This window comes from Thunnus thynnus, chromosome 13 (assembly GCF_963924715.1).
Source record: "Thunnus thynnus chromosome 13, fThuThy2.1, whole genome shotgun sequence".
Lineage (NCBI taxonomy): Eukaryota > Metazoa > Chordata > Actinopteri > Scombriformes > Scombridae > Thunnus > Thunnus thynnus.
In genome coordinates this window covers 31,161,404-31,176,273 of record NC_089529.1, presented here as the reverse complement: position 1 = coordinate 31,176,273, position 14,870 = coordinate 31,161,404, and the positions used below count along the sequence as shown (strand labels likewise).

General features: G+C 33.6%; 1 protein-coding gene across 1 annotated transcript; it reads left to right on the top strand.

The window, feature by feature from the left end:
• Positions 1 to 3,390: 3,390 nt before the first annotated feature.
• LOC137195091 (cysteine-rich and transmembrane domain-containing protein 1-like) lies at positions 3,391 to 7,844 on the top strand. The gene is made up of 5 exons (XM_067607159.1): positions 3,391 to 3,476; positions 6,299 to 6,392; positions 6,708 to 6,751; positions 7,208 to 7,412; positions 7,540 to 7,844. Exons 2-5 carry the CDS (start codon positions 6,320 to 6,322, stop codon positions 7,653 to 7,655), a joined length of 438 nt encoding a protein of 145 aa, XP_067463260.1. The 5' UTR covers positions 3,391 to 3,476; positions 6,299 to 6,319; the 3' UTR covers positions 7,656 to 7,844.
• The last annotated feature ends 7,026 nt before the right edge of the window (positions 7,845 to 14,870 follow it).

Below are 14,870 nucleotides of genomic sequence, written 5' to 3'. Positions count from 1 at the left end.
GCCTTGCTGGTTTGACGTTAAAATATTCTGTATGATAAACTGAAATGCTGCATTTTTTACTGTGTAGTTTTTTGTTTTTTACCAACCAGTTTATTTATAACTGATAACCTCATACTCCCCTTAATACTCAAAGAAACCCTTAAACAACCTTTAACCTGAAACTCTTCCTCCGTGTTCCTGTAAAGTGACGATGATGACGATGACCTCTTGCAGCCTGATTTCCCTTAAACTGACTGAAACGTAGAGATAAAGTAGAGATAAAAGCCTCAGTGTCAGATATGTATCCTGTATGTACTCGCTTCAAGCTTCATATTTAGTAAATTATTAAACCCAGACGTGCGTTTTTTTAAGGCTGCGATGACGGATTCTGACCACTAGATGGCAGATAAACAAACACACGGCAGTAAAACACTTGTTTTACTGACTTAAAATAACGACAAAACTTTATTTATACACAACATTTCATACACAAAAAGTACAGCAGAGTGTCGTCCGCTGTGAGGAAAAACAATCTGAGAAGTTCAAGTATTTAAAGAATAAGAACAAAGCAGAAATATTTCGGAAAAATTGTTGTAATATTCTGAGAAGAAAGTCGTGACAAAATGTTGTGGATATGTTGTGAATAAAGTCGTAATATTTTTTTTTAAATATGTAATAATGTGAGAATATTAAATTATTTATTCCTCAAAATATTAAAACTTTACTCTCATCATACCACGACTTTTTTTAATCTTTTTTTTTCTTAACAGCAGCATTAACACTGCGTCATACGGACGTCTTTCACTGTGTTTTCACATAAATAATTTCAATAATAAACACAGAATAAAAAAAAAAAGATGGAATATTTTGAGAATAAAGTCAAAAACTTGATGCACTATTTTGAGTTAAATATTAAAAAGGACAAAAGTTGTAATACGTCAAAAATAAAAAACCGAAATATTTCGTAAAAAAAAAAGCTGAAATATTTCAAGAATAAAGTCTGAAGAAAAAAGTTTTGATATTTGGAGAAAAAAGTTTTCATGAATACAGTCCTAATATTTTTTTAATGTTGGTATTTTGAGAACAAATTACAGTATATTACCTCATAATATATTCAAGTTTATTCTCATCATACCACGACTTTTTTTAATCTTTAAATCTTTAAGATTTTTTTTCTTAACAGCGGCACTAAAACTCAAAAGTCTTTCACGGTGCTTTTACATAAATAATTTAAATAATAAACACAGCATAAGACATTAAAACATGAATAAAAAAAACGCATAAAAGATTAAAAAAAAATTACACAGACAGACGTTTAGGATCCAAACAGCATTAAAGGAGCAGTCCGACAGTTTGCTGTGTGTGTGTGTGTGTGTGTGTGTGTGTGTGTGTGTGTGTGTGTGTGTGTGTCGCCACCCTGTGGACAGGTGTGTGTGTGACACGGCTATGATGGTTTGTAAACAGGAAGTTCCATATTTGGACGTGTTGACATGCGTCACGTCTGATGTTTTACTGAATGTACAGTCGCAGGTAACATCCAGAAATACAGATTACAGCAAATAATAAATAAAGTGACGAGTCCTCCAGCCGCCGCCTCCTGATTGGCTGACAAGCACAGTCACATGACACACCTGTAGATAGAAGCTTTTAGTGAGCGTGTCGTTAGTAGGAAGGAACAGAAATAGATTCACCTGATGTCTGCAGCTGTTTTTCAGTCCTTCCTGTCTTTGAAATGATGTCATGTAGAAACGAACCAAAACTGTCAAATAAATCAATAAAAATATTCTTTTCTCTGGTTTGTAGATGTTTTATTTTGGGATCATACGTGTTGCTGCTGCTGATGTTTATCTGAAAGTGTCAATGAATATAAAACTCAGCCTGGTCGCCAGAATAAAACGTATTAAAGACAGTTCAGCTTCATGTTAACGAGTCGTTTCATTGAAAGCAGACGTTGATCCAAGAGGAGAAACTTGAGTTTAATATTTTAAAACCTGAATCACTGAAATGTTTTCTGGAGGTAATTAAACACATTTTCAGCTCATTTCTTGGCGCTATGAAGGTCAACTAGACAAAAGAAGAACAGTTTATGTCCTTCGTGTTTGTGTCACCTGCACGGCGACACAAACACGAAGTCGAGCTTTACCTTGATAACATTTCTTCTTCTTCTACAGTTCTGAATACGTGAACACGTCAGGCGTCAGTGGGAGGTCGACCAGCTGTTGTCATGTGACAGAAACTGTCTCCTTAAGAGCTGAGGAAGACCATGAGACGTGGCTGAAAGCTTCAGGAACAACAGTTCAGACTTTGTGTTTTGGATTGTTTGTTTGTTTGTTTATTATTTATTTACTTTTCTACATCGTCCGTTAAGACGCCAGCTGATGAGTTGGTTTCAGTTTAATAAACCGACTCAAACGTGAAAGTTTTATCGTTCTGACAAAAACAAACAAACAGTTGAAGGTTGTTGTTGTTTATTTTATCTGTTGAATTAATATCTGAAGATGAAACTTCACTGTTTCCAGTATAATAGTCATATTATTATTGTTAATTATTACATCATTGACAGCTGTTGACAGTAAAGATCTGGATCATCTAAACCAGTAAACCAGTAAACACAAACTGGTTTCAGTCTAAACGCTGCAGGCTGTTTGACGACCTCTGTCATCATGTGACAGAGAAACAGCTGGAGGCGTAACTGGTGGGAGGGGGTCGTCGCCATGGTTACCGTGGAGTCTCTTATAGGTGATTGATAACTGAGTGAATACATCGATCAGCGTATCGTTAGAAAAGATTTCATTGATCATTAAAAGTTAATAATAAGTTAATAATTGTAACTAATTATTCAGATCATCACTGCAGCTGCATTATTATTATTATTATTATCATTGTTATTATACTCTGTCCATGCTGACGGCGTTTCCATGTTTCTCTGCTGCTTTTTTTGTCACCATGTTATTTAATTTGTTGTTTTATTTTATTTGTTTCTTCTTTATTTTATTTCTTATTTTAATTGATTTGATTTATTTTATTTTTTTCGTTATTTTATTTTATGTCATTTTATTTTATTTTATTTGTTATTTTTTATTTTATTTTATTTTATTTTATTTTATTTTATTTTATTTTATTTTATTTATTTTATTTTATTTCATTTTATTTTATTTGTTATTTTATTTTATTTTATTTTATTTGTTATTTTATTTTATTTTATTTTATTTTATTTTATTTTATTTTATTTTATTGTGCAGTCCTGTGGTTGTTTTTTAAATGTGATTTATTAATAAAGCTGATTTGATGTGAGAATCTTTACATGTTATGAAAAATAATCGATTAAAAAGACATTTAGAGGTGAGAACAGGAAATGTTGGGAGGCGTCACTCTGACGTCATCCTGTCCTCGTGCCTCTGCTGCCAGCTGTCTCCTCGCGCACAATCGATCCAGCCATCAATCAGTCGCTCCAGCAGTCGATCGATCAGCAGAGAGAAAGAAGGTTGATCAGGAAGGTGAGTTATTGATCATTTCATAACTTTCATAACTTTAATTTATTCTCTGATCAGTCACCGGAAGATAAACGTTGCATATCGACGTTTCTACCTGTTGAATAATGAAGTTTTATGTGTTCAGGTTCAGACACAAAGACCACTTGGTTCAGGTTTAAATAAAATACAAAATAAAATTAAAAATAAAAAAATAAAATCCCGTTTTAACCGCTTTTGTCGGTTGAAACGGAAATTTCCAACTTGCTGCCAAACTTACTAACCCTCCTCCTCCTCCTCTTCCTCCTCTTCCTCCTGATGATGAAGATCAGCTCTTATAGATCACATATGAACTTTACAAATGTTGATATTCTACATGTTTCACGTGTTGAAACGTAGATATTGAACGTTTCTGTTTCTGTGATTTGCAGCGTAAATTCAGGCTCAAAAAGTTTCAGTTATTTTAAACAAACTCTAATAATAATAATAATAATAATAATAATAATAATAATAATAACGTCAGACTTTAGAGACTCGTTAACTGAAATGAAGATTGAAATGTTTCTTCGGTTTTAATCATTTGATTTAAAGTTTAATTTTTCATTGTAGGAGTTTATATTTGAACTAAAGCTGCTTTTATTTGAAATAAAACATTAATTTATTATTCTTAGCGGATGTTTCGACTTTTGTTTTCTTTCTAAAACACGTGACGTCGTTTGTTCAACATAAATTCAGTTTTAATTGTGAAGCTGAAGTTTGTGTTTCTGCGCGTCTTGTTGTAAAAAACATAAAATAATTTGTTTGACACGTGAGTTTCGTCAGTTTGAGCTTCGGGGCAGCAGACTGGTTTAACTGGAAACATGTTTACTGGGTTTCTTTTCTCAAAACAAACACAAAGTGTCTGTTTCGACAAAACAACGGAGAGAAACGTTTGTCTGTTTCTATACTGGCGGTTGTCATGGAAACCGGTTTATTAGATTAGAGGTGGTATGAAGGCAGCTGACATTAGACTGATCCCTGGGAGCAGACTAATACAAGAGCAGCATCATATTTATATATTTACTGTAGTTGGAGGTTTAAATGTGAATATTAAACTTTTTAAAATAACAACAAACTAAACTTTGAAAACTTTTTTTTTTTTTTTTAACAATTTTTAAATCGACGTCACATAAAATAATTAAAGATTGTTGAGCTGCTGGTTTGTTTCCTGTCGAGTGACGTCATCGGTGACGTCATCGGCGCCCTCTGCAATGATCAGTGGATTGGTAGAAAATAAATAAAATGTTTATTTTTTTTCTATAATTGATTAATTGTTTCAGAAACAAACTAAATGTGAAGAGTTGCTGCTTTTCTTTGTCTCATAGACATTAACACACATATTTATATTTATTTATATTTATTTATATTTATTTATATATAAACATATACTTTTGGTCAAACAAAACAAGGAATTTCAAGACATCACATTAAACTCTGGTGAATTATAAGCAACATCTTATAGACTATATGATTAATATAGTAAATAATAATAATCAATAATTAAATGAATCATTAGTTGAAACATTCAGACTGTTGGGAAAGTTTCCCAGAGAGAGTTCATCCGTCCTACGGAGGCCACGAGGTGTCAATGAGGAAAACAAAAACAACATCATTGCAGCTCAAACTTGTTTGAGTTCCTGCAGATGTGAACTGAACAACATCTGGATGGATTTATGTTCTGATGTAAAATATGTTGACGGGATCAAAGATAACAGATCAACATTAAAATAACTCGTATTAATAAAGAGCATAAATTAGTTTTCTTTTCTTCGTGATGCCTCCGGCTCTCCGTACTTTTCTCTCATAAAGTGAAACATGAAATATTTGCATGAAGACGAATCTGACGAAGAAACTACGAAGAATAATGAACGATAATAATGAGCTCAATAAACATCTTGTTGACCAAAACACACACACACACACACACACACACACACACACACACACACACAGACAGAGAGTGTGTGTGTGTGTGTTTGTGCTTTTATTCTTTATTCTTATTTTCTATAAATGTCACAAAAACACCAAAACAAACAATGTGTTTGTTTGTGTCTTTAAGATAAATACAGAATAAACAACAGAGCATTAGCATATTAGCATATTAGCATATTAGCATATTAGCATATTGTGAACTTGTAATATTTTGATAATTAAGTTGTAAGTTGACATTTGACGTTGACTGTTTAGGCGACTGGGAGGGAAAAAAGATTATTAAAAAAAAGTCATAATTTATTAGAATAACATCATAAAGCAGTAAAAAGTGTCTTTGGGAGGATGATTATTTTATCAGTGTTTATTTGATAGAGACGATGCATTAAAACTTATTATTATATCATATTTATCTACTTTAACTTGTCGACCGCTACGATCAAAACCTTGTAAAACACCAGCAGCACATATTCAGCTTCTATCACCTCTGCAGCCAGATGATGCTGCTGCTGCTGCTGAGATCCAGATGTTGTATCACAGATGTGCCACCTGCTCTCTGCTGCCACCTGCTGGCTGGTGGACAAACTGCTCATCAGCAGCTTATAAAGCAAAGTCACTGGAAACATAGAACATATAATAATCTACATTTGTACTGCAGATTATACATTTACTCACTAACTATATAATATTTACCTTGCTCTTTTAATATATATATATATATATATATATATATATATATATATGTATATATATATATATATATATATATATATATATATATATATATTAAAAGTTCTTATTCACCAGACAATTACAAGTTAACATCATAATTTTGAATCTTAAAAACTTTTTCATTTCACTCCACAGTCTTTTTCTCTTAGATTCTCCGTCCATCCGTCCAGATGAGCAGCGAGCAGCCTCCTCCGTATGTTCCTCATCCCTACGGCGGCCCCTCGGCGCCGAATTTCCCTCCAGGTTTGTCTCTCACAGAATAATAATTAGTAATAAAAAGGTGGATGGCGTCCACCTGGAGACGGTCCTGCTGGAGGTTTCCTCCCGTTAAAGGTCTCTGTAGATTAAAGAGTTCAGTCTAAATAAATAAAACTGACTTGATTTGGAAATATTAATATTAATTAATATTAGTGGTGTAATTAATAATCTTTTAGGTCGTCATCACTCGTTCACTAAATGTTACGACTTTATTCTTGAAATGTTTGGACTTTATTTGTACTGATCATGTGACCGACCCTCTTCTTCTTCTTCTTCTTCTTCTTCTTGTGTGTCTTTCAGCTTTCAGCTCTCCGCCCGGAACCTTCCCTGGCTCGCCATACCAGGTACCCAGCATGCACTGCTTCACCGTCCGTCAGCTGCTTCCTGTCTTGTTTCACTAAACTCTCAATCAATTCCTCTGATTGACTTCAAAATCTGTAAAACGTGTTAAAATCTTTCTGTTCGTGTTTATAGTTGGATGATAAAACTTAATTTTGGGTCTAAATTAATCGTTTCATTAATATAAACTATGATGAAGATGATTTGTTGGCAAAACTGGATTTAAAGCAGCTAAAATATAAACCTGATGGAGTTTCTGTCAAGAATAAAAAACTAAATAATGAACATAAATAAAACATTTAAAGGTTTTCAGTCTTGTCAGTGATGTTTGATTTGGCGACACCTGTGGTCACTGCAGGCGAACTTTAATACTGTCAGAAATGTAACAGACACAGGAAATGAATGACGTGAATAATTAAATGAAGAACATAAATAATATCAAAGACATGTTTCCTGTCCAGACCTACCCGGCTCAGACCTACTCAGGAGGAGGAGAACACTCCTACTACCAGGGGCCACCGGGGCCCCACGGGCCCTGCATGAGCCAGCCTGGACACCAGAGCTACCAGAGCGGCCCCTACGGCCCCCACGGAGCCCACGGAGCCCACGGGCCCTCCGGACACTGGGACGGCCACAGTCCGTGTGGAGAGCCCCCCAAACAAACAGGTAGGTCAAAGGTCGAGAGACAAACATGGAGGTCATAGATGTTGCCTTCATGTGATTCATCTGTTCTGCAACGTTTCTACTTTGTTCTCTGAACGTTGTGAAACGTTTCTCTCTCTCTCTCTCTCAGTGTATCTGGTGGAGCGAGATCGTGGCGACGGCGACGACGGCGACTGCATGTCAGCGTGTGCGACGGCTTTGTGCTGCTGCTGCCTCTGGGACATGTTGACCCATGACCTCTGTTGACCTCTGTTGTTGACCTCTGTTGACCTCTGACCCTCACCACCATCCCGCAGCGTGTTTGAACTATAACGGCTTCATGTAAACGTGTTTTTATGTTTCCTCACTGTTCAGATGACGAAGAGTTGTTTCATCTTCATCGTCTCTGGTTGGTTTGTTTTTGCTTTAAAGAATAAAAGTATAAACAGACATGAATCTAATCTATGATATGAATCAACCACTAACATTAAAAATAAAATATGTGAATCAAATAGAAATGAATTAATTACATATGACAAATTAAAATAAAGATAAGTTTCATTAAACGTCTGTGTCGAAGCGTTTCTCTCTTTTAAAACAATGAACATGCCTTTATGATGACGTCATATTAGTATATTAGTAACGAACTCCTTCGTCTTCGTCGGACCTCATGAACACCTGGTCCCGTTCTAGTGGTTTTCCACCAGGAAGGAATCTCTGCTGTTGGCCTGGAAAGGGTGTAAAAATATAAAAAGTCCAGCAGATGGCGACGTTTTAACCCACAATATTCATCAAAGCCCAGTTAAAGAGCAACATAGTGAATATAAGAAATGGTTAATGTTTATAAAAAAAGCAGTAAAATGTAGTTCTGAGTGTTTAATAGTCAGTAGTTTCCTTTGTCACCTGTTGGTACGGAAGATGAAACATGACAAAAGCTTCGAATGTGGAAGGTTTACTGTTATTATTATACTGTTTCATATATATATGTATATGTATATATATATATATATATATATATATATATATATATATATATATATATATATATATGTATGTGTATATATATATATACACAAACATATATATATATATATATGTGTGTGTGTATATATATATATATATATATATGTATGTGTGTGTATATATATATATATATACACACACATACATATACATATATATGTGTATATGTATGTGTATATATATACACACACACACACACACACACATATATATATATACATATATATATATATATATATATATATATGTATATGTATTATATTATTATTTCATGTTGAGGTTTGATCAGAGGTCTAATATGACCGTAACAAAACCATTTAATTGTTTTAGAAGAGAAGCGTCTTTTTTTTTTAATAATAATAATTTTCATGTTTGAAAATGCAGAATTTCTGCCAGAAATAAAAAAAAATTAAAATTATAATAAATAAATAATAAAAAATAATTATAATTAAACTGGATGTGAATTTTAATTTTTTAACAAACATGAGAATGAAAACTGGATCTGTGCATCAGGATTAAAAATAATCTCATTAAATTAACACAAATCAAAAACGATTAAACTAATTAAATCCAAGAAAACTGTGAGATTTGGATTTTCATTTTTTTAATAATCATAAAGGCAGAAATCAATCAGCTCATCACAAACTAATCAATACTCTTGATGAGAACTTGATTGATTTCTGTTAACAATAAATGATCCAAAATAACAGAAGAGTCACTTTCATCACGTATTTAATAATATTTATTTTGTGAAAATATTAAAGTGATATATATTTTAATTTTCATAAAGTCAATTTTTTTCCACCACTTTCTGATGATAATTAATAATAATAATTTTATTTATATAACACTTTTAAAGCACAAAGTGATTTTCAGATTAAAATGATTTACAGACACAACTCCACACATATCAAGCAGCACTGTGCCCATAAATAAAAGTGCAAAGTAAAATAAAGTTAAAGAACAAAGACTGAATGTAAAAAAACATAAAAGTGCAAAATACATATAAATGCAAATAACTGAAACTTTAATAACAACACAATGAGATAAAACTCCATAAAACGACCATATAAAAATATAAATGTGATGCAATAATATAAAAGGAAAGTGTTGTTATGTTCCAGCTATGAAGATTTATTCCTCTTATTTCTCTCTAAAACTGAAGAGTGTAAATACCACAGTAGAGTCGTCTCTGTCCTGCATCATCACATCCAAATAAGCTTTATTGACAGATCAGAAACCTACGTTGCCAACGAAAATTATAAACATTGACAGGTGATTAATACAATAATATATAAATATAAACAATAATATTAAATATAATATAATAAAAGGCATTTTTACAGATGGACAGAGCTTGTTTCTCTCAGATTATGACAAGACTTATAAATATATTTTGCAGCTTTTACTGCACATAGACAGGACAGTTTCTGAAGATCGGGCATAAACTCAGGATATATATGATTTATTTTATATTTGTCACAGTATAATAAGAAGTGAGATTCTGTCTCTGAAAGGAAGGAAGAGCTGGCGAGTTATTTTACTTACTACTTACGACTTATTTTGAAGACGTTTATTAGACGATGGCCGTCGGGTCCGTTCCATGTACAAAGATGGTCTGGGCACCGTACGACTGTCGGTGCATAGCTTATACAGGGTTACACATCTGTATCTTATCACATGAATAACATGTTTTCCATGGGCACTAATTCAATTAGGAGCCATCCGTCAAGTGATTGACAGCTGCCTCACAACATATCATGTGTCATAACACATCTGGAACAGTTCCAAGCTTGACCATGGACCCGTTGTTTGTATCTATACGGCCCCTCAGAAGGGCTCTACCATATTACCTAAGGTGACATGCAGACTCTGGAATGTTTATGTCACATGTCCAACACCCAAAATCAGTAAAGTATATAAGGGTCAGATAAAAGTCATACTAACAGCCTGTGACGGGTCATCATTAACCTACAGACGAGGGACACGTCGACCCTTTCATGCATGAATTATTAAATCACAGAGTTATAATATGATGCTTTGTCCTTGAACACAGAGACGAGCATCGTTTCCTCTCATGAAAAATGTTTAATCATGTCTTTAATTAAACGTATTTACTTCACTGATATCTTTAATTTACAGTGAGGCAACGTCATTAAAGATTAAATAAAAGTAGGTGAATAGAAATAATATATATTTTATTTATATAAAACTTTTTAAAACAAGTGCTTCATTGGAAAAACAGAAATAAATAAATCAACAAAAAGAATCTAATTATTTGCATAAATTCAGCTTTCAGCTCTTTTATTTAGTATGTTTTTAGTATATTTTTATTTATTTATAATTAATTGAGTCAGTGTTGATCTTCCATACTTGAATTAAGGTTATTGATTATAAAGAATATAATATAATGTGAAGATACTCTATTTATAGATCAGATCAATGTGTAAAAACCAGAGACGTTAGAGTTAATAACATAAACATGACTCATTTTAAAAAGATGAATAAATACATTTTAATAAAACACACACGATAGAGAGCACTCTGAAGTCATCAGACACTCTGAAGTCATCAGACACTCTGAAGTCATCAGACACTCTGAGGTCATCAGACACTCACCTGATTTACCTTAAAACAAACACACACTAAGATGATCATCAAACAACAAAAGACAACTGACATCTACGGACACATTTCTTTGATTTAAAGAAAACTGTTGTAAATATGATGCCAGTTTATTGGTATTAATGAGCAAACTAAAGTTTACAGTCACTAAAATCAGCTGTTGCTTGATTAGAACTCACATAGAGCGAGATGTATTTACAATATTAAAAAATATATCACAACATTAAAAGTTTAACGACATTATTCAACAGTAACTGAGCAACAAGCAGAAAGAGGAAAAGTGTTAATCGTCCAGAGAAACACGATTTGATCAGATTCAAACGTTCAGCAGCGAGTCTGTCCGTTCTTCTGTGAATGAAGACAAACCAAACTAAAAAGGAGCAGTTCGTATAATTGTTGCTCTTCACTACGTCTCCTGGTTGTCTGTGGTGACTCTTCAGGGCAGATGTGGTATATTTGCAGCCACATGGAGGCGCCGCTGTTTGTCCATCAATGTAAATATTTGACAGATGACATTTTATTATTCACATGAAGCTAATCTTTGACACATTATTAACATTCTGTGTGTTTATTTTCTGTTTTCTGCATTATTGGCCAGTCTCTAACTTGGTTCCATGAGGTTCCGTCTGCAGAGAACCAATCAGTGCGCCGTACGTAGAGAGGACCAATCAGGTTCCACCTCTTCACCATGTGACCTCACTGCTCTGTGAACGATTCTGATACAAACAACAACAGTCAGATTTTTACCTTTAGCTAACATGCTAGTCAGCTAGCTAGCATGCACGGTTAGCACGGCTGTTAGCAATAGTTATTGTTATTATTAGTGACTAAAAGACAGAATCTGTAGTTTGTAGGTTGTGGTTTATAAACACCAGAAGCGACGTCGCTCGGTGTTATAGAGTCCCGCCCTCACACCTGCGCTGTGATTGGCTGGAGGTGACACACCCACTGCCCAAAGGTTGACGCCCAGAAACATCCCGAACACAACAAAATAATAAAATACAGGCAGAGGACAGAGTGTTTCTGCTCATTCTGCCTTTAATTTACTGTGATGGCGAAGCTAACTGAGTTAGCTGCAGCAGAAACATCTGAAACACTGACATTTTTCAATGTTTTTTTTAATTGTCTTGAATTTTGTTATGAACTGTATCATCAGTTCACATCTGTCAGTTTTTATGTCTGAAATTAAAACATGTCTGCACCCAAATATCATAATAAACTTATCAAAATGAAAAATAAGTTGAGAAGCTTCTGTCTGAAATCCACCTGATCAGGAAAACCTCATTTAAACATGATAAGATTTGATATATTTTAAGATTATTAATATTTAGAGGACATGAAGGTGTCTGTTATTTGAAACAAATAAATAAACAGCTTGGACACTGCAGGGTCAGCTTATTATTTATTGCACCGAGGTTTCAAGCAGCATCTTCATCAGACTCACTGTTTGTTTGTTTGTTTGTTTGTTTGTTTATTTCTACATTTGTTCACCTTCAGCGGAGCAGCTGCTCTCTGGTCTGGATCTAACTGTGCTATAATATCAGTATCAATACCTGGAAACCAATCAGAGTGCAGATAGCACATTAACGTCCCCCGTGAACCATCAAAGTGTTTTTAAAATGTGTTTAACGAGGATCCTGAAACTGAAGCAGCCTGTTCTTCTTCTACTGTCTGAAATCTTTATGTGTTTATTAAATGGAAGCAAATGAGAGAACGACACAAACATCATTTTTGAAAAAGGCTCAGTCATTTTTTTAAGCAAACAAACAAGGAGGAAATAGTGATAAATACTCGACATTTCTCTTCGTGTCAACAAGGTGCAGAAACAAGTATAAAAGCTTCCTGTGACTGTAACATTCACCAGTATCGACCAAACACAAGTTGTGAATCTTATTTAATTAATTTACTTAAATTATCATATGTAATTACAACACTTCAAACCCATTTATTTCATCATTAAAAAGGAACTCTGACGTTTAGTGAACTCGTGCAGAGTCTCAGTGGTTAGCCTAGCTTAGCGTAAAGACAGGAAGCAGAGGGAAACTGTTAGCCTAGCGCCATCACGTGTTTTCAGCTAACGATCCATCCTGCGGTCAGCTGAGCGTCGTCAACAGAACAGTAAATACATCCACCAGTGAAGCGTCGCCGCCGCAGGTTTCTGTGTTTTTAAATGTCAAACAGTGTTCACACTTCTTCTGTCGGTGTGACAGAAGATTCGACTCGCTAACAAGCAGCTTTTACCACCAACATACAGATGGCACATCAAAATAAATAAATCTGTAACAAAACAATGTTTATAATTCACTTGAAAGATCCTTCAACAATTTGTCAGATCAGGTTTAATTAGATTATTTTCAGTTTGAATATTTTAATGTTTTTTCAGATTTATTTCAATTATTTTATTTTAAGAACATTTGAATAATAAAGAAAAAGTAAAATTAGCACAACAATAAATAAATGTGAAGTCATGTCTATAATTAACTCTTGGGTTAACTTTATATTTAATTCTTTTTAAATTAAGTTTATTTTGATACTTTTTACAGGCTTGTTTCCTCATGACTGAATATTTTAAACTTATTTTAATTAATTAGAATTTTAAAAACTTCTTTAAAGCATTTTGAGTGGAATAAAGAAAGAAAACTGACATGCACAACAAAATTACATTCATAATTTACTTTTAAGACACTTTTACGTTAAACTTTTAATTGTTGAACTTCATTTTAATTGCAGGAGTTGATTCCAGGAGAGTCTTGTCTTTAATTAAAGAAACACTATGCAGGATTTACCTAAAACAAAACAACGTATAGACTCCAGTGACAGTGATTCCTCTCACCTCTCTGCCTGTTTTTCATTATTATTTTGGGCAGCGGGTGTGTCGCCGCCAGCCAATCACAGCGCAGGGTGTGATGTGGGGACTCAGCTGTCAGGATGTAGCTCTTCAGCAGCTCCCTGCGGGGTGGGGTGGGGGGGGTGTTGGTGTGTTTATTTGTGCTTCAGAACGTAACGTTTCATTTCTCTGATTCATTATCAAACAAGTGGAACAGTTTTGGATACACGCTGGTAAAAAACGTGTTTATTTGCATACAGAGCGAGGAAGTGACAAGTGGTCATTAATTATTAACGTATGTTAATATCGGGTGTGAACAGGAGCCGACTCCAACAAATCCTGCATAGTGAACCTTTAACTTTCAAGATAATTTAACTTCTTTTAAAATTAGATTCACTTTTAGATTTTAGTTTCCTGGTAACTATTTTAATTCAAGTTCAGGAATTTATTTTGGCTCAATTTTATTAAACACAACAGTAAATAAATACATAAAGAAATAAAACATGTCATTAAATAAATGAGTAACAAAATAACTTTTAAGATAATTCTACATTTGGTTTTTAAAATAAACATTATTCAGTTGAGTTTCCTGTTGAATGTCCGATTTTTTTTTTCTCTCAATTCATCTTTAGTTTAATTTTTTTTTAATTTTTCAGCTTTATTTCCTGAAGCACTTTAACATAATAAATAAAGAAAACAGACGTTCATGTTAGAAATACTTCAGTTGTTTTTATGATTTACTCACTTTAAAGAACTCTAGTTTGTCTCATTTCAGTTAAACTTTAAACTTCAGTATTAGTTAAGTTTGTTTATCTGTTGTGCAGCCCGGCTGATAAAAAATATGATAAAGTTTTAAACATAAACAAGATAAACAAACGACAAAAATCAACATCAGCATTTTCTGGTGGACGAACGACGTAAAACTGTCATCAGCTCTAATCTGTCATACATGTGTCATACATGTGTCAGATATGTGTCAGACATGTGTCATACATGTGTCAGACATG

Coding starts and splice junctions, on each gene's coding strand:
- LOC137195091 (XM_067607159.1), top strand. CDS start 6,320: ATGAGCAGCGAGCAGCCTCCTCCGTATGTTCCTCATCCCTACGGCGGC. Junction 6,752..7,207: donor TCCCTGGCTCGCCATACCAG/GTACCCAGCATG, acceptor TTTCCTGTCCAG/ACCTACCCGGCTCAGACCTA. Junction 7,413..7,539: donor AGAGCCCCCCAAACAAACAG/GTAGGTCAAAGG, acceptor TCTCTCTCTCAG/TGTATCTGGTGGAGCGAGAT.